The 18,770-nt window shown below is 41.6% G+C and overlaps 1 protein-coding gene across 1 annotated transcript; it reads left to right on the top strand.

The window, feature by feature from the left end:
• Positions 1-5,241: 5,241 nt before the first annotated feature.
• LOC114054028 (guanylate-binding protein 1-like) lies at positions 5,242-18,198 on the top strand. The gene is made up of 6 exons (XM_027877103.1): positions 5,242-5,362; positions 14,238-14,446; positions 16,336-16,463; positions 16,633-16,742; positions 17,160-17,356; positions 17,874-18,198. The coding sequence occupies exons 2-6, from the start codon at positions 14,257-14,259 to the stop codon at positions 18,179-18,181; spliced, it is 933 nt and encodes a 310-aa protein (XP_027732904.1). The 5' UTR covers positions 5,242-5,362; positions 14,238-14,256; the 3' UTR covers positions 18,182-18,198.
• Positions 18,199-18,770: the final 572 nt, after the last annotated feature.

Raw genomic sequence — 18,770 nt, 5'->3', positions numbered from 1 at the left:
TTACAGGTGACTATGGCATCAGCAGTGCCCATGGAGGCCCCCACATGTCTGGTAGAAAATAGAAATGGAGAGCTGATGGTAAACCATCAAGCCATGTGGATTCTTACATCCATTACCAAGCCAGTGGTGGTGGTAGCTATTGTTGGCCCGTATCATACTGGAAAATCCTACCTGATGAACAGACTGGCAAGAAAGAACACAGGTAAGTAGAGTCCTGTCCTCTGGGAGCCTAATTTTGGAGGATATTATGCCACAGGGTTAGAGTTGCTACAAGGTGTGTCTGAGACCTCATGAAGGGGTAAAAGTTGGCCCCTCCTTTACTGTTGCCTTCCAGTCAGTCAGCAAGCATTTATTAAGTGCCTACTATGTGCTAGAAACTAAGCTAAGTGCTAAGGATACAAAGAAAGAAAAATTCAATCCCTCCTCTCAGAAACCTCACAATCTAATGGGGGAGACACCATGGGGAAAAAAACTGTGCAAATGAGAGCTATATAAGATACATTAGAGATAATCATTAGAGTAAAGGCACTAGCATTAAAGGGATCCAGACAAGTTTCTCACTTAGCTGAGAACTGAAGGGAAACAGGGAGGCCAAAAGGCAGAGATGAGGAGGGGGAGCATTCCAGGCAGGAGTGACCCAGTCAGGTGATGGAGTGTCCACCAAAGGCTTAGATCTTACACTGTAGTATTTGTAAATTAAATTACTCCATAACAGATATCTTCATGACATAGAGACCCAAATGCTCTAGCATTAAAAATGTGTGTGTTACTTTAAAAATGGGCAAGTGTCCTGTCCCAGGTTGCTGTCCCCTGGCTGCCTGTCTTCTCCTGGCTGTCTCTCTTACCTCCTGCTAGCCCTGCATCCCTCAGGATTATCGCCTCTACTGTACATTACGTTGGTCTGAGAATGCAATTGTCAGTTACTCCTGTGAGTAATCAGAGCAACCAGATCACAAGAGTGAACCATTTTCATCATACTGAGTGTTCTCATAGGATCATCCACACAGAGGTGGAAGGGACCCTAGGGGACCTCTAATTCAACCCCCCTCTTTTTACAATTGAGGAAAGTAAGCCCCAGGGAAGCCTACTGATTTGCTCAGTGTCACGCAGGTGGTAAACAGCAGAGGCGAGATTTGAAACCAGGCCTTATTACTCTCAAGTCAGGGCTTTCTGCACTTACCACATTGTGGCTTGTGTTCTGAAATGTATTTAGAGTCCATCTATTTGTTGCTATATTCAAACTGAGCCCTGAAGCACATCAACAACTTTACCTTTAGAATCTTCCCACCTCCCTTTTTTTCTCCAGATGAATGAATGAATTTACTAAGCACTACATGCCAACTACTGTGTTAATTACTGACAATGCTAATACAAAATCAAGATAGCCCCTGCTCTCAAGAAGCTCACAGTACAATGAGGAGATAACACACACACAAGGTTTAGCTTGAAGTCATGGAAAGGCCACTCACTGGTCCTAAGGGTTCAGCAGAAAATCAGATACTAATGTATCTCCTCTGTTGTCTCTTCTGCTGATTAAAACCACCCTTGCAGCACCATTGGTCAGTACCAAGGATTGTTTAGCGGTCTTCACTTGCTACTGTGGCTACTGAAGGAATGGAGGCCATAGCACCTGCTGAGTCAGTAGCCAGATCTAAGGAATTGTTCCCCTGGACCATGGCTGCCTGGGGTGGGCTGGATTCAGGAGAGGTGTCCAGGGTGAAGGGGATGCTGTTGTTTCAGGGCTCTCATACTTACCTGCTGCTAAGAGGTGGTGCCAATAATTGGATGATAGCTGTTAGTGGAGGTAGTGGTATAGATAAATTCCGGTCTCAAAGGATCTACTCCCCAGGATAACAGCTGTAGTGGCTGATGATTGGGGTTAGAGGTTAAGGGCACTCCCCTTCCTACAGGTTTTGGGAGAAGGGATTTGAGCTATCTTGACAAGGTCTGAGGGTAGGGGATGATAAGATGGCGGTGGTGATTTGATCCTCTTGCTGTACGATGACTTCTGCTCAGGATGCCCAACAGATGCATTGAGGCTGGATTTCCAGTCTGGTGAGGGCCAGTTGGTCAGCACCTTTGTTCCAAGCAGAAGGATGGAGGGCCTCTTCTCCACAGGGTGAGAGTTGAATTCCAAGATTTTGGATTTGTGGGCCAGACTGGCAGGAAGGCTGATGGTCTAGGCCATGTTGCTCTTCCTAGGCCTCCAGGGACTACTTGCCCAAATGTGGCAGTTGGTCAGCATTTGTGGTGGTGGTAGCTAGGACAAAAGGCCCCCTCATTTCATCTTGAATCAGGACAAAGTCTCTGAGTACCAGGATCTGATATATAACCTAAAACATATATAGGTAACCCTTGATCCAAGACCACAGCTCTGAGTCTAATTGGACTGGTTTGGAACTCAGCAAAATCTCATTAATCATTCTTTGGTTGAATTACTTTTCACTTTTATTTGCTTTTATATTTTTTATTTTTATATTAATTTATTTTGATTTATCAATAATCACTTCCATATGGTTTTGAGTTTAAAATTTTTCTCCCCCTTCCTCCCCACCACCCTCCCCAAGACAGCACACAATCTGATATAGGCTATACATTTATATTGATATTAAACATATTTTCACATTAGTGATGTTGTAAGTAAAATTAAAACCAATAGGAGGAACCATCAGAAAGAGAAAACAAAACTCAACAGAAGAGAAAAAGAAATAGCAATTCAACTTCCATAGTTCTTTCTTTGGATGTGGATAGCATTTTCCATCAGAAGGCCTCTGGAGATGTCTTAGATCCCTGTATTGCCGGGAAGGGTTAAATTTATCAATATTAGTCATCGCACAGCATGGCTGTTATTGCGTACAACATTCTCTTGGTTCTGCTCACTTCACTCAGCATCAGACCATACAAGTCTTTCCAGGTTTTTCTGAAGTCAGCATGTTCATCATTTCTTAGAGCACAATAGTATTCCATCACATTCACAACTTGCTCAGCCATTCCCCAATTGATGGGCATCCTCTCAATTTCCAATTCTCTGCCCCCACAAAAAGAGCTGCTATGAATATTTTTGTACACGTGGATCCTTTTCCCATTTGTATGATCTCTGTGGGATATAGCCCTAGAAGTGCTATTGCTGGGTCAAAGGGTATGTACATTTTTACATCCCTTTGGGCATAGCTCCAAATTGCTCTCCAAAATGGGTGGATCATTTCACAACTGCACCAACAATGCATTAGTGTTCCGATTTTCCCACATCTTCTCCAACATTTCTCATTTTCCTGTTTTGTCATGTTGGCCAATCTGATAGGTGTGATGTGGTCCCTTAGAGTTGTTTTGATTTGCATTTCTCTAATCAATAGTGATTGAGAGCATTTTTTCATATGACTATAGATGGCTTTAATTACTTCATCTGAGAACTGTCTGTTCATATGCTTTGACCATTTATCAGTTGGGGAATGGCTTGTATTCTTATAAATTTGACTTAATTCTCTATATATTTTAGAAATGAGGCCCTTAGCAGAGAGACTGGTTGTAAAAATTCGTTCCCAATTTTCTACCTTCCTTCTAATCTTGGTTGCATTGGCTTTGTTTGTGAAAAAACTTTTCAATTTAATGTAATCAAAATTATCCATTTTGCTTTTCATAATATTCTCTATCTCCTGTTTGGTCATGAATTCTTCTGTTCTCCAGAGATCTGATAGGTAATCTATTCCTTGGTCTCCCAGTTTGCTTACATCATCAGCCTTTATATCTAACTCATGAATCCATTTTGACTTTATTTTGGTATATGGTGTGAGATTTTGGTCTATGCCTAGTTTCTGCCATACTCTTTTCCAGTTTTCCCAACAGTTTTTTTCAAAGTGTGGGTACTTATCCCATTAAGAAAAGACCAGAGCTGAATAGAAAATTCAACTTTCAAATACAAGACTCAAGAGAAGCATGTAAAGGTAAACAGGAAAGAGAAATCATAAGGGACTTATTACAGTTGAACTGTTTACATTCCTGCATGCAAAGATGATATTTGTAACTCATGAGACCTTTGTCAGTATTAGGGTATTTGGAGGGAAAAATTATATGTATATAGATAGATAGATAGATAGATAGATAGATAGATAGATGGAAGGCACAAGGTGAGTTGAAGATGAAGGGGTATTATCTAAAAATAAAATTAAGGGGTGAGAGAGGATTATACTGGGAGAAAGAGAAAGGGAGAGGTAGAATGGGGTAAATTATCTCACACAAAACAGACAAGAAAAAGCTTTTACAGTGGAGGGGAAGTGGAGGAAGGTGGGAGGGAATGAGTGAATCTTATTGTCATGGGATTTGGCTTAAGGAGGGAATACCTTACACACTCAATTGGGTATGGAAATCTATTATATCCTACAGGAAAATTAGGGGGAAGGGGATAAGAGAGAGGGGAATGATAGAAGGGAGGGCTGATTGGGGGAGGGAGTAATCAGAAGCAAACACTTCTCAGGAGGGACAGGGTTAAAAGAGAGAATAGAATAACTGGGGGAGGGGGCTGGGATAGGATGAAGGGAAATATAGTTAGTTTTTCACAATGTGACTACTATGGAAGTGTTTTGCATGACTACCCATGTATAACCTGTATTGACTTGCTTGCCTTCTCAATGAGTGTGAGTGGAGAGGGAGGGAGAAAATTTTGAACCCAAAGTTTTAAAAACAAATGTTAAAAATTGTTTTCATGTGCATCTGGGAAATAAGATGTGCAGGCAATGGGGTGTAGAAATCTATCCTGGGGAAGGGGATCAGAGATGAGGGCGGTGATAGAAGGGAGGGCAGATTAGAGGAAGAGGTATTCAGAATGCACACCATCTTGGGGTGGGGGAAGGGGCAAGATGTGGAGAAAATTTGGAACTCAAAATCTTGTGGAAGTGAATGTTGAAAACTAAAAATAAATTAGTAAATGGTAAAAAAAGAAAGAAAGAAAGAAGGAAAGAAAGAAAGAAAAAGAAAGAAAGAAAGAAAGAAAGAAAGAAAGAAAGAAAGAAAGAAAGAAAGAAAGAAAGAAAGAAAGAAAAGAAAAGAAATTTTGCAAGCTGGAGAAAGACTGGCCCCAAAGGGCCTGCCCTCAGCATCGCCCTCCCCGCCTGAACCCCCAACCCCCCACTCCTTTTACAGCTTCTCAGGTCACTGGGTGACTCAAAGGGAAAACTCTTTTTCTTTCTCTTTCACTTCTTATTGCTTCCTTTTTTGACGGTTTTTTGTTTTTAAACTTCATATTGTGAAAGCCCAGAAATGCCCAGGACTCAGAAGCCGAGACTTCAGAATAAAGACGAACAGTCAAGAACTAGGGGAGGAAAACGACAGCAGAGGAAGTTACCCTCCTCAGAGTAAGCGGGCACTGGTAAGGATTTGTTCTGTATTTTCTCTTCCGTGGGGGCTTTCTTGTTTTCCAACAGAGTGCACCTTTACTCGCTGTTTGAGAGCCGTTTGACAGGAAGGCGGATCGGGGCTCCCACATTATGTGCCCACATTAGTCAGTCAGTCCATTCAGTACCTTTGCGCTGCTTGGCTCACCAGTGGAGTGTCCTCTCTCACGTCCATCAGGCAGAGGACTCCCCAGTCTTCCTGCAGGGTGAGGCTGCAGCACCATCTGCTACTGGACTCCTTGGCTGGTTCTCCTAGTCTCTCTGCCTTCTTTCCAAAGTCTCATTTTCTGTTTTATTTTCTCACTAAACCTCTGCTAAACTACAACATCCCTAAGGGCAGGGACTGTTTTCACTGCTTCCAGTATCAGTGGTCTGCATAATAAACACTTGCTGATTAAGGGACGCTTCCAGGAAACAGACCAGCACCCCGATGAGACTGAACAGCCCAATGGAGAACATTAGGGATCAGCCAAGCTTAAATCTTGAAGAAGTCAGTGGACAGGATCAAATGCCTGCTGCAGGCTGAGCACTACCTCTTCCCTCTATTTCATGGACTTCTTGTGATCTTCTCTCCTCTCCCCTCCTTTTCTTACAACTTTAGTGTTGAAGGGATATTCCTCCTTCCATCTTCTTTTCTTGCTCTCACCTAATTGAATTCTTACTATAGCCTTGGACCTTAGGGTTCTTGCTTAGAGAGGTTCTTAATCTGGGGTCTACAGGCACCCAAAGGGTTAGTGGATGGTTTTTAGGGGGTCTGTTATCTTGGATGGGAAAAAACACGTTTTTATTTCAATAGAATTGGTTTCCTTTCAAATCTCATTTTATTTTGCACTTTAGAAAACATTATTATGTGAAGGGATCCTTAGGTTTCCCCACAGTGTCCACGGGGTCCATGACACAAAAAAGGTTAAGAACTCCTGTTCTCTCAATAAAAAAAAATCAATAAATATTTATGAAGCACTTACAGTATGCCAGGCACTGTGCTAAGTGGTGCAGAAACAAAAAGACCTTTGACCATAAAAAGGCCTTAGATGGTAGGGAGGGGTTGGATAACACGTTGCAACAAAATGTGGCCGCAACCCAATGCAACTCTCCCAAGGCTGTCCAGAATGAAAGTGCTTTAAGATTATTGCAGTCAGAGAATTTAAAACTGAAGGATCATGTGCTTTGTTTGGGGAATAATAATTAGCATGTCAGTAAAATTGCTAGCCTTCCTATAGCACTTTAAGGTTTGTAAAACACTTTAAAATATCTCATTTTTTCCTCACAACAACCCAGAGAGGGAGATGCTATTATTGTCTCCATTTTTACAGATAGGGAAACTAAGGCAAACAGAGATGAAATGACTTGCCCAGAATAATGTGTCTGAGGCTATATTTGAACTCAGGTCTTCCTGAGTTCCAGGCCCAGCACTTTATCCATTACATCACCTAGCTGCTTTTCAGAACAGAAAAGGAAGAGAATGAGACAATTAGACCAAGGACATTGATGAGGTACTGATAACTTTACTTTAAAATTTGTGTGGCTTATGTTGTTGAGGCAGCAGGGTGACTTAGTCCAGAGAGTATTGGACTTGGAGTCAGAAGACCAGAGTTTGAGCCCTCCTGCAGAACCCTTACTAGCTACAGGATCCTGGGAAAGTTACTTGCCTTCTCGTCCTCCATTTCCTCATCTGTAAAATGGGGGTGATGGTAGCATTATTGTGAGGATCAAATGACATAATATATTAAAGCACTTTGCATACCTTAAGCCCTATGGAAATGCTAACTATTGTGCTCAAAAATATTATCTAATTTGAGCCAGAAAAAAAAAATCACTCTAACAAATAAATTAGGCATCATCCTTGCTTTAAAAATAGGGAAACTGAGAACTAAGGAGTCTAAGAGCTTTGCCCAAAGTCACAGTGGGAAGTGAGTGGCAGAGCTCAGACCCAAAACCAGAGGGTTTTCTTTCCCTCCATAGCGCTGTCTCTTGGATGCCACTAGAGGGCACTAGAGGGCAACTCAGATGTCAGAGTCAAGGTAATCCCTGCCAGTTAGGAATTAACCAAGAGGAGCAGGGAGGGAAAGAATCTAGGTAGGGACCCTAGGGGGCGCCACAGTGCAAGGGGCGCTGGACCTGGAGTCAGGGAGACCTGAGTTTGAATGTAGCTCCAGACATTCACTAGCTGTGTGATCTTGGGCAGGTCACTGAACCTCTGCCTGCTTCAGTTTCCTCACCTATGAAATGAAGATAATAATAGCACCTCCCTCTCAGGGCTGCTGTAAAGACCAAATGAGACATAAAAAGCTCTTAGCACAGTGCCTGGCACAAAGCAGGTGATATATAAATCCTAGCTATTATTAGTATTAGATAAGTAAAAAAGGGCAACTTTCTAGTTATTACTATTGAGGTACAAAAACAGATATATGCTCCTTAAAGGTTTCCTGGAGGACGCCCAGCACAGGGGCTAACTCAGGGTTTCTTAACCCGGGGTCCATAGCTCCCCCCAAGGAAGGTCAGAGGACCCGGTGAACCTGGATGGGAAAAGTCTTTAGATAACTGTGTCTCATATAATTGGCTTCTTTTGTAACGTTTGTACTTTATTTTATGTATTTAAAAACATTATCTGAGGAAGGGTCCATAGGCTTTACCAGACTGTTACCAAGAGTCCAGGACACCCGTAAGTGAATCCCTGTTCTCAATGGAAGAGGGATCCCCTGCAGAGGATGAGGCCTACCAGACACTTCTGTTTGTCTCAAGCCCACACAACACTGTAGAGCCACCCAAAGGGACTGAGAATCACTCAAGGATTTAACTAAAATAGCCACACAGGAAAAACGAGTAGATGAAAGACACCTGGTGATTAGTAGACAGGTGTGTCTTGGATAGATGCTGTCAACGGACATTGAACTGGACTTGGGAATGAACAGCAAAAGCAGAATGGTCTCTACTGCTGTAGGGAAAAAGCCAAGTTCTTTTCATTACTCCAGAGTCCTCCCTAAAGTATAATCTTTCTAACACCAATATTTTTCTGATGACTTAGAACTGACTACAAATCATGGAACAGTATAGTTGTGGAAGAATGGGAATAAAGTATCGTCCACAGGGTAATAAGGAACCACCTGATGGGTGTGGGCAGCCTGCTAGCCATTACAAATGAGGATTTTTGTGGCAGAGGTAACTTAAAGCACATACTCAGAGAAACATACAATGGAAAACAAACTGACTGCTTAGCCAGGAGAGCTCCAAACTGAGCTTGTGTCATGGCAGTACAGACAGGAGAGAGAGCTGTGTCAGAGCCAGGGAGACCCAGGTTCAGGTCCTACCTCTGATACATACTGGCAGACCCCTCAAGCCCTAGGAGTCCAAGGCAGCTCTTTAAGAATACAAGTTATGGGGGCAGCTAGGTGGCGCAGTGGACAGAGCACCGGCCCTAGAGTCAGCAGGACCTGAGTTCAAATCCTGTCTCAGACCAAATGCTTGACACTTACTAGCTGTGTGACCCTGGGCAAGTCACTTAACCCCAATTGCCTAAAAAAAAAAAATACTAGTTATGGAGCAGGGTGCCTGTCTGCACCAAGACAGGGGGTTCCTCTGTTGAGAGTTTCCATGCCAATGAAATTACAGATCTACCTCCTATTTTCCCTTTCATCTCTCCTCCACCAAAAACAAAAACAAAAACAAAAACAAAACAAAACAATGCAAACAAATACACATTCCAGACCATGACAAGAACCGATGGAGTCAGAGGCCCTGAATTTAGATCATGCCTCTGTCATTCACCACCTTTGTGATGTAGGGGAATCACTTCCCCTGTCTGGGCCTCATTGTAGTTATTTATAAATGAAAGAGTTGGAAAAGTCTAAGGTCCTTCCAGCTCCAAATCTACGATTCCATGATCTCATGACAACTTATCTCAATTATGCCTTCTTTTTAAAAATTGTTAACATACACGACACATTCATAGCCCCAGCAGTCCCTTCCAAAGACAAATAAAATTGGCTTCCAAGCTCTTTCAGTCATCTTTTATGCCAGTTACTCAGTACTACTGAGGCCTCAGATTTTCCAGGTTTTCATAAGTCTAGTAAAAAAACCCAACTCTGTGCAGAAGGGAAAGGCACACTGAAAACGAAAGCAAAATTGAGCTCTTTACTGGGTAAGTTAGTAACTACATAGATGTGTGGCATGCGCACAGAATCGGTGGCTATGTTATAGGATCATCAATTTGGAACTGGGAAGAAGTGTAGATGTCCCTGAGTCCAACACCACCTCCCCCATTTTATAGATGAGATCACTGAGGCCAGAAGGGAAGGGACTTGCCCAAGCCACAGAGCCAGTAACTATTTGAGGGGGGATTTCTGTCTCTGGGTCTACCACTATAGTCACTATGGCAGTGTCTCCCATTAGGAGAGAAATGGTGAGTTCTGCCAGCTTTGCCATCTTTAAGGGCAGATCCTATGGGCTATCCTATAGAAACACTGGCAACATTCACTTATTGCTTTTACATCTTTGGTGGGACACTTCTTCCATTCTGAACAGAGCTTTTCTTTTTTAAAACAAACTCCATATTCAAAGAAACCAAAGCTGCCTTAAGCCCCTTCCTCTGTGACTAGATTCCCAGATCCCTGATCAGTTTGCCACTGACTTTCTTTTGACTTTTGTAATCAGCTTTTTCCTTCCTTCCTCTCTTTGGTTCACTCCTCTATTCTCTCTACCTTCTCTTTGGTTCTTCTTTCCATCCAACAGATGATACTATCTTCATACAGAAAAGGGTAGCAGGGGTCCTAAGAAGCTGGGTTCAGGTAGAAACGGGACAGGTAGAAAGGATCAAACATCTGGGGGCTGGTTAAGGAAAGCAGACAACAGGCATTTATGGGGCCCTACGATTACATTTGGTAACGACTGGACAAACCCAAAAGGTGCTCAGGAGGTCACCTAATGGCCTCTGGCAGATGAAAGAAAACACTTTTTTCTTCTTTTCTGATGATAACTAGACCCACCCAGGAAAGGCTTTGGAATTAACCATATGTGAAAGGGACAGAAGCAATCAGGTTCTTTATAACTTCCCAGCCCCAATTTATAAGATCCTAGAGCTCATCCTCAATAGGTCCAACTTCTTTATTTAACAAAAGGAAAACTGAAGTTCTGAGAAGTTAAATGACTTGTCTATGGCCACTAATAGGGGTTCTTTCTACTGTACCACACTGCTTTATATTTCTATCCCTTTAATAACCCACAATATAGAGTATCCCAAAAGACTTAGTGTAGTTTTACATTTTAATAACTTGATAGTGTGCTGATACTTTTGGGACATCCTGTGTGCATGTGGGTTTGCATACATACACACACACATACACACACATATATAAAACTTGACATTCTGTATAAGTATACATATATGTATACATGCATGTTCAAATCTAAACTAACAAAATGTATATGTGAAATATATGTATAGCTGTACGTGTGTGTTTCATACATGTGTGTGTGCATACAAAGATAAGTATTTTCAAATCTCATTTGGTAGCAAATCATTGTTTAATATGGGGTAAGGCAAAAACCAAAACCCACCAAAGACACATCACAGAATCTCAGAACTCGAGAAGGCCTTAAGGACCACCTAATCCAAACCAAATTTGAACCAAAATCTTTTCAATCACATACTCAATAAGTGACCATCTGTGAACTTGAACATAGTCAGTATGGAGGAATGTACTCCCCAAGGGATCCCATTCTACTTCTGGACGGTTCTAACTGGGCAGGCAGGGGGCACTGTGGGTACAGTGCCAGGCCCAGAGCCAGGAAGACTCATCTTCCTGAATTCAAATCTTGTCTCAGACATTTACCATCTGTGTGACCCTCAGCAAGTCACTTAACCCTGTTTGTCTCAGTTTCCTCATCTGTAAAATGAGCTGGAGAAGGAAATGGGAAACCACTTTCAGTATCAAGAAAACCCCAAATATGGTTGTGAAGAACTAGCCATGACTGAAACAACTGTACAACAATTGCAAGGGGGCAGCTAGGTGGCACAGTGGATAGAGCACCGGCCCTGGAGTCAGGAGGACCTGAGTTCAAATCTGGCCTCAGACACTTGACACTAGCTGTGTAACCCTGGGCAAGTCACTTAACCCCACTGCCTAGCCCCCCCCAAAAAAAACAAACAAAAAAAACAATTGCAAGGAAAATTTGTACATAGTTGTTTGCATGTTGCCTCCCCCATTAGACTGGGAGAGCCTTGTGAGGAAAGACTTATTTTTGCCTTTCCTTGTATTCTCAGTGCTAAGTACAATGCTTGCCACATAGTAGATGCTTAACAAATGTTTGTTGACAACTTCTTCTACCAAACTGAGATATGCCTGTCTTATAACTTCTTCCCATTGCTCCCAGTTCAGCACTCTGGGGCCAAGCAGAACACTTCAAACACTCGGACACAGCTTGCATGTCCCTCTGGGTCTTCTCTGAAGCAGACAAAACTTACCAGGTCCTCCAACTGACCATCACATGGCAGGACTTGAATCTAGCTGTACCTCACAAGCCATCTTGCAAAACTTTCTATACCAGCTCAGGCTTGAGGAAACAGAGAGTAAAGGATGACCATGGGGTTCTTTGGGCCTATCTGCCTTGGTCAAATATATCTTCAGTCATGTGTTCAGTTCTGGAAGGAGTGTTAGGTTCAGGTCAGCCATGTTTTAAGATGGACAAGGGTAAGCTAGAGGGTATCCACAGGAGACCTACCAGAGCTGTGGGACGACTGATGCCATAGTGAAGAAGGAAGTAAGGATGTCGGGCCTGGAAAGAAGGGTTAGTTGTTTTGAAGTATTTGATGGGCTGTGAAGCAGAAGAGGGATTGAATTTGCTCTGGCTGGTCCCCACTGATTGATCAAGGGTAGCAATGGCAAAAGAGGCAAAATTGGACTTCACTTAAGGAAAACCTTCATAACGATTATGGCTGCCCTCAAATGTAACAGGCTGCCTTAACAGGCAGTGGTTTTCTTCCGTGGAAGGATTTCCAGAAATAATTGGATGATCATTCTCAGTGATTGTGAGAAAGATTCTTGCTGAAATGTTAGCTGGGCTCAATGGCCAGGGAGCTCTCTGGAAGCTGTGAAATTCTGTGACTTTTATTACTACTCTTCCAAGCAGTCAAAATATCCTGAAGCCCCAAAGCAAAGCCAAATCCGCAATCCAGTGTAATGCTCTTAGAAAAACTGAGTTCACCACAATAAAGAATCAAGAGACTTCACCTCAGGGCTCTAGCCAGAGTTGAGATAACAGGATACCTTGAGTGTTTGCAGAATCTGGATCAGAAAAATAGAGTGGCATTAGACAAAAACTGGAAGGATGGAGACAAGAGACAAAGCAAAGGCAGAGTTTAAAAAGAGAGGGTGAAGTATCTTCAATGAGAGGCGCAAGATTGAGTCAAGAATTCAGGGGTTCCCAACCTATTTTGTGTCAGACCTATTAAGCAGTCTAAGAAAGCTTATGGTTCCAATTTACGAATGATACTTTCAAATGCATAAATTAAAATACATAAGATCTTCAAAGATACCAATTATGTTGAAATACATTACCAAAATTAAAAAAAAAAGTTCACAGACCCAAAGTTAGGAATACCTGATAGATAGCAGGTCAGGTTTAGGACATGAGAGACAGAGGACTAGATTTCATGAATGATTTCTTAGGCATCTTTGGATCTCCCAGAGCAATTCAGTCACTATTACATTGTAACAGCCACCCACTTGTTGAATGAAAAAATGAAGGAAGAAAGGAATGCAAAATCAATATGGCAAGTAAATCTTCTTTTCCCACTGACTCCCTACAAAGGCACCGTTGTGTCCCCAGTTATTCTCATTAACCGCTAGAGGATGGTGGCAAGAGATAACAAGATAACAATACCCTCGGAAGTCTGCTAGGACAAAAGTTCTTCACCTGGGATCCAGAAGTTTTTATTTTGTTTAATATTTTGAGCACACTATTACAATAGAACTTGTTTTCTTTGTGATTCTATGTATTTTAGCATTTTAAAGCATTACTCTGAGAATGAATCCATAATCTTAAACAGAATAATAGTAACAACTTCCACACAATGAAGAGCCATTTCCCTAAAACAGATCATTCTGGTTAAGGGTGAACAAAAAGGGTGCTGCTCTTCATGAGCTTATTCAAAGTATATTCCTCCTCTTAGTTTGGTCATGGTTCTTATCGATTTCAGGGTTCCTGGGTTCCTCCTTGACTCAGTCAAGCCCCTCCCTTTGAGAAACAGGTTAGCCCTTTTCTAAGAATATAGCAAAAAGATTTCAGTGCAGGACTTTGTTTCCTTAGAATTTGATCAAATACAGATTAGGTTTTCTATCCAAGTGAGACTAAGGAATTCAGGACAGGACACTATCCTAATATTATTTCTTAACATTTCAAAAGAAACAGAGATCCTTAATAGATATGCTTCCATACTACTAACTACCTTCACGACCTGAAACAAATCATTGAACCTCATGGGGATACATTTTGCTCATACATACTGGGAGGGTGGATTGGACTGTATGTGTTGTAAGGCTCCTTCTTGGTTTAAATTGTCTGGGCCTATAGTTTAGATTCACACAGATTGAGACAAATAGAGCAGACATCATTGCTTTCTCTTCTAGACTGGATTTGAAGAGACAGAAGATAAATACAGAAGTGAATGTTTGGGCTGATTAGATCAAAAAAGTCTCTGGTTCTTCAGGGAGACAAGAGTCTCCTACTACATATATGGGGAGAGTCACAAATGACAGCAGGACAGTAGTCCTCTGAGTGCTGTATCCTGGCTCTGTATTTAGAAATAACAATTGGGCCTTTCAGTGCCTATTTGACCAGACTTTTCATTGGCAGATAATAAACCACTTTCAACATGGCCACTGCTGTCCACATGCCAGCCCCAGTGTGTCTAATTGAGAACGCTAATGGAGAACTGATAGTGAACCAGAAATCACTGGAGATTCTCTCTTCAATAACCGAGCCTGTGGTGGTGGTGGCTGTTGTGGGCCTGTATCGCACTGGCAAGTCCTACCTGGTGAATAAGCTGGCAGGGAAAAAATCAGGTACGTGCAATCATCAAAATAATGGTACGTATGCTTAGTCCTTTAACACATAACTACATGTTATTCATTTTGGTGACTTCTCTTTAACAAGGAGGGATAGACCTGGAAAGGCAAGGTCTCATTCTAACCTCTGCTTTAGACCCCTTAGGGTAATCTGGAAGACAAAGGAGACGTTTCCTCCACCTTGCCTCAATAATATCTGACATACAGGCATGCATGTATATTGTGTATGTATATTATATGTGTAATAAGTACATATATAACAATATGCACAGGTATGATAAGTAACCTATATGCTGTATATACTATATATGTGATAAATTGTAGAATTGTGTATGTGACGTGCATATATGTAATATAATAGGTATATGTATATAATATTTATACAAAATACAATCTATAATAGCATATATACACATTACATGTCTTGTGTACAAATGTATAACTTCCACGCATGAATATATGTGTATATATCCATATCCATATCTATATATATCACTTTAAAATTTGCAAAGCATTTTATATACCTTATTCTGTTTGAGCCTCAAAAACAAGCCTATGAGGTAGGCACTACTGGTCTCATTATCAACATTTTACAGATTAAGAAACTGAGGTATAAAGTCCTTGCCAATAGTCATGCAGCTAGTAAGTATTGGAGGTGGGATTTGAAGCCAGGTCTTCCCGACTTGAGGCCTCATACTCTCTGATCTATGCCACACTGACTTAGTTTCCCCTTAGAACAAGACTCATGATGCCCTTTGGGAATAGGATAATGGTAAAGCTGATTTACGCAAGCATTCTAATAAAGTAGAAGACTAAGGCTATATGGGACTGAAGGAAAAGCAAAGGGAGCCAAAGAATCTGGGCTTAGGACCCAATTCTCTTATTTACTAACTCGGTAAATTGGACACATCACTTTGTCTCTTTGACTTCATCTACAAAATGAAAGAGTGAAATCAGATGATCTCCAAAGTCCCTTCTGGCTCAACATCTAGGATCCTGTAACTCATGGGCTCCCATTTACCTTTCTAGACATATTTTATACTACTCTCCTTCCCATATTCTAGAAGTCAGGCAAACTGGACAAAGGACTAGTTCCCAAACCGGTTGTACCATTATCTGTTTCTGTGTCTTCACTGACACCATTCCCTATTCTTCCTGGCCATATTTCCACAGGTCAAAATCCTACTTAATCTTCAAAGTCCAGTTTAGGTAGACCTCTTCCTCTCTGAAGAGATCTCAGGCCCTTAAACCAAGAAATGAAATTGCCCTCCCCTAAATTCCTGTCATATTTTATGTTTGCCCAAAGCATATTTGGGCTTTTTTAGGCATATTTGGTTTTTTAACACAGTTTTCTATGCATGTCTTATATCTCCTAAGAAGACAGAAGTTCTTAAGAGACGAGACCAAGCCCTGTTTATCACTGTATTATTCATAACTGCTAGGACAGCACCTTGCACAAAATAGGTGTACACTAAAAGTAAGTTCAATAAATGAATGAATAGATGGAAGGATAGATGAATGAATGGATAGATATATAAATGGATGAATAAACAAATGAATGAGTGAATGAGTGAGTGAATGAACAGGAAATCAATAAGGAAAAACTTCCTAGGCATCTCTACTGGTCTCTGAAATACAAGAAAATGTTCCTACTCGAGGTGGTCAGGCAACTGGTCTATTTTGTTTCTCTCTGGTGTAATTTGAAAATTAGACCTAAAATACTGGTTCTGTTATATGTAATTGCCTCTCTTCTTCACTATGGGAAAATAGCCAACTTTCTTGCAGTGAATGATTAACATTACACAGCTGTACTAATCCCCAAGACATTCATCAAATATGAAAGTCCCCAGATTATTCCATGTTCATCTCTCCAAACTCTTGTGCAGGTTTCTCCTTTGGCTCCACAGTGCAGTCTCACACCAAGGGCATCTGGATATGGTGTGTTCCTCATCCCGAGAAACCAAATCACACCCTTGTTCTCCTGGACACTGAGGGGCTGGGTGATGTGGAGAAGGTAAGAAGGGAAGACATGTTCATGCCTGATTATGAAAGAGAGCACGTTAATACTATTATAGATCTTAGGCCTACAAAAACCCAAGTATACAGGTATGCTAATCTAGGAGCCGCCATGGGAGTGAAAAAGTATCACGTAATAAGGCCAGGAAATGTATTCTGATTTCTAGGGCGATAACAAGAATGACACGTGGATCTTTGCCCTGGCCGTGCTACTGAGCAGCACCTTTATCTATAACAGCATGGGCACCATCAATCAGCAGGCAATGGACCAGCTGCAGTATCCTTTCTGTGATTCAGGGGAAGAGGACATTTGGGAAAGGAAGGAGAGGAGGGCCTTCACTTAGCCCAAAAATCTCTCTGAAGCCCATGTTCTGTTCCTCATGTTCTAACAACAGGTATAAAAAGAGTGTGTGTATGTATATATGTATATGTGTGTGTGTGTGTGTGTGTATGTGAGTGTGTGTGTGTGGTACATATGTGTGTATGTATATATGTGTATGTATATATGTGTACATATATATACATATATATGTACACATATCACAAGTTCTAGAGAAATTACTCATGTTTCATGATGAAAAAGTTATCAATTGGTTCAGGACCAAGGGGAAGCAAAAGATTTCAGAGAATTGAAGGAATTGTAGAACAAGGGCTGGTACTTTTTTCTGCCATATTTCCTTAATTAATTCCCCAGCTATGTGACTGAGCTGACAAAGCGCATCAAGAGCAAATCTGCTCCCAACACTGATGAGGTAGAAAACTCCTCAGAATTTGTGAGCTTCTTTCCAGACTTTGTGTGGACTGTGCGTGATTTCACCTTGGAGCTGGAAATAGGTGGGAAACCCATCACCGCTGATGAGTACCTGGAGATCTCACTGAAGCCTAAGAAAGGTTCAAGAGCTTGAGAGTTGTGCAGTGATATAGGGAGTAAGGGGAGGGGGCAGGGGGTGGGGGAAACCATCTCCAGAATTTATTGCATATTCTGAATGATTTATTTAGTTATGGTTCCCTGCCTATCTGGAGACAAGGAAAGTTATCCCACTTTGGCTGAAGTCTAGACTATTGCCTTCAGTGAAAATCTGAACCCCTCTTCTATCTTAGGAACAAGTCCTTTGTCTTTTCATCATCATCATCATCATCATCATCATTACCAACAACAAGCTTTTATTAAGCATCTTTATTGGGCCAAGCACAGTGCTAAGCTTTGGATATACAAAAAAAGGGGTGGAGGGGAGGAACAGACCCTACCTTCCAGGAGCTCCCATTCTAACTAGGGAGTCAACATGCAAAGACCTAGCACAAATAAGCTTATCTCAGCCCAAAGAGAAGTCCCTGAAAGGGGCCATAATTTTAGAGAGAAGTCCCGGCTCTGTTCTCTATTACAAGACTCCTCCTTTCCTTCCCTCAGGCAAACCCGAAGAAGTTAAAATGTTCAACCTACCTCGTCTGTGTATCCGCCAGTTTTTCCCCAAGAAGAAATGCTTTATCTTCGACAGACCCACCCACAGAAAGAAGCTTTCCCAGCTGGAGAAACTTCATGACAGTGAACTGGATCCTGAATTTGTGCAACAAGTTGAAAACTTCTGCTCCTGGATCTTCCAGCATTCCAAGGTGAAAACTCTCCAGGGAGGCATCATAGTCAATGGGGCCCGTAAGTCCTTTCTCTCTCCTATTCACCTGTCCAGTACTGTTCTTCTATTGTTTTTAAGAGAATAGGAGAGGAAAGTAGAAGAGAGAACCCTCCCAGGAAAGCACTTGAAAAAGATATAATCTGTTGGACCAGATAACAAAAGACCTTTCCAGGTTCCTGTCCATAATCTCTCATCCACTCTTACCATTATTGGACACTCCTTGCTCCTATGGCAGGAAATCGCTAAAAGGTTAAATAAATTCTCTAAAATATAACAAAAAGTTAGAGCTAGAAAAGGTTAACCTGAAAACCTTTAGTACCACATCCCATACCCAATCCTTTACCAATGGTACAATAGTTAAGACAATGAAATGTTTATACCTATTATTTAGCATGATAGGTTCTGACCATGTTAGAAATACGCTTGACACCTAAAATTTAGTATCAAGAAAGTTTATTACAGAGGAAGTCCATAGGATTTAGATGTTTCTGGTCAGAAACATACTCCACCCCTCTTCAGGAGGGATGGGCCCTGAGTGCAAGGGCAAGCTTGCTTTTATGCAGTTAAATTCAGCTCGAAACCTCCCAAGCCTGGATTAGTCCTTTTTCCTTCTAGGTTACATTTGTTCTGGAATGCCCCCGTTCCAGTCCTATTGTGCCAACAATTGTGCTATT

Source organism: Vombatus ursinus, unplaced genomic scaffold, assembly GCF_900497805.2.
Source record: "Vombatus ursinus unplaced genomic scaffold, bare-nosed wombat genome assembly UNPS02004234.1, whole genome shotgun sequence".
Classification (NCBI taxonomy): Eukaryota; Metazoa; Chordata; class Mammalia; order Diprotodontia; family Vombatidae; genus Vombatus; species Vombatus ursinus.
The sequence above is the reverse complement of the archived record's forward strand: the minus strand, read 5'-3'. Positions and strand labels throughout refer to the sequence as shown.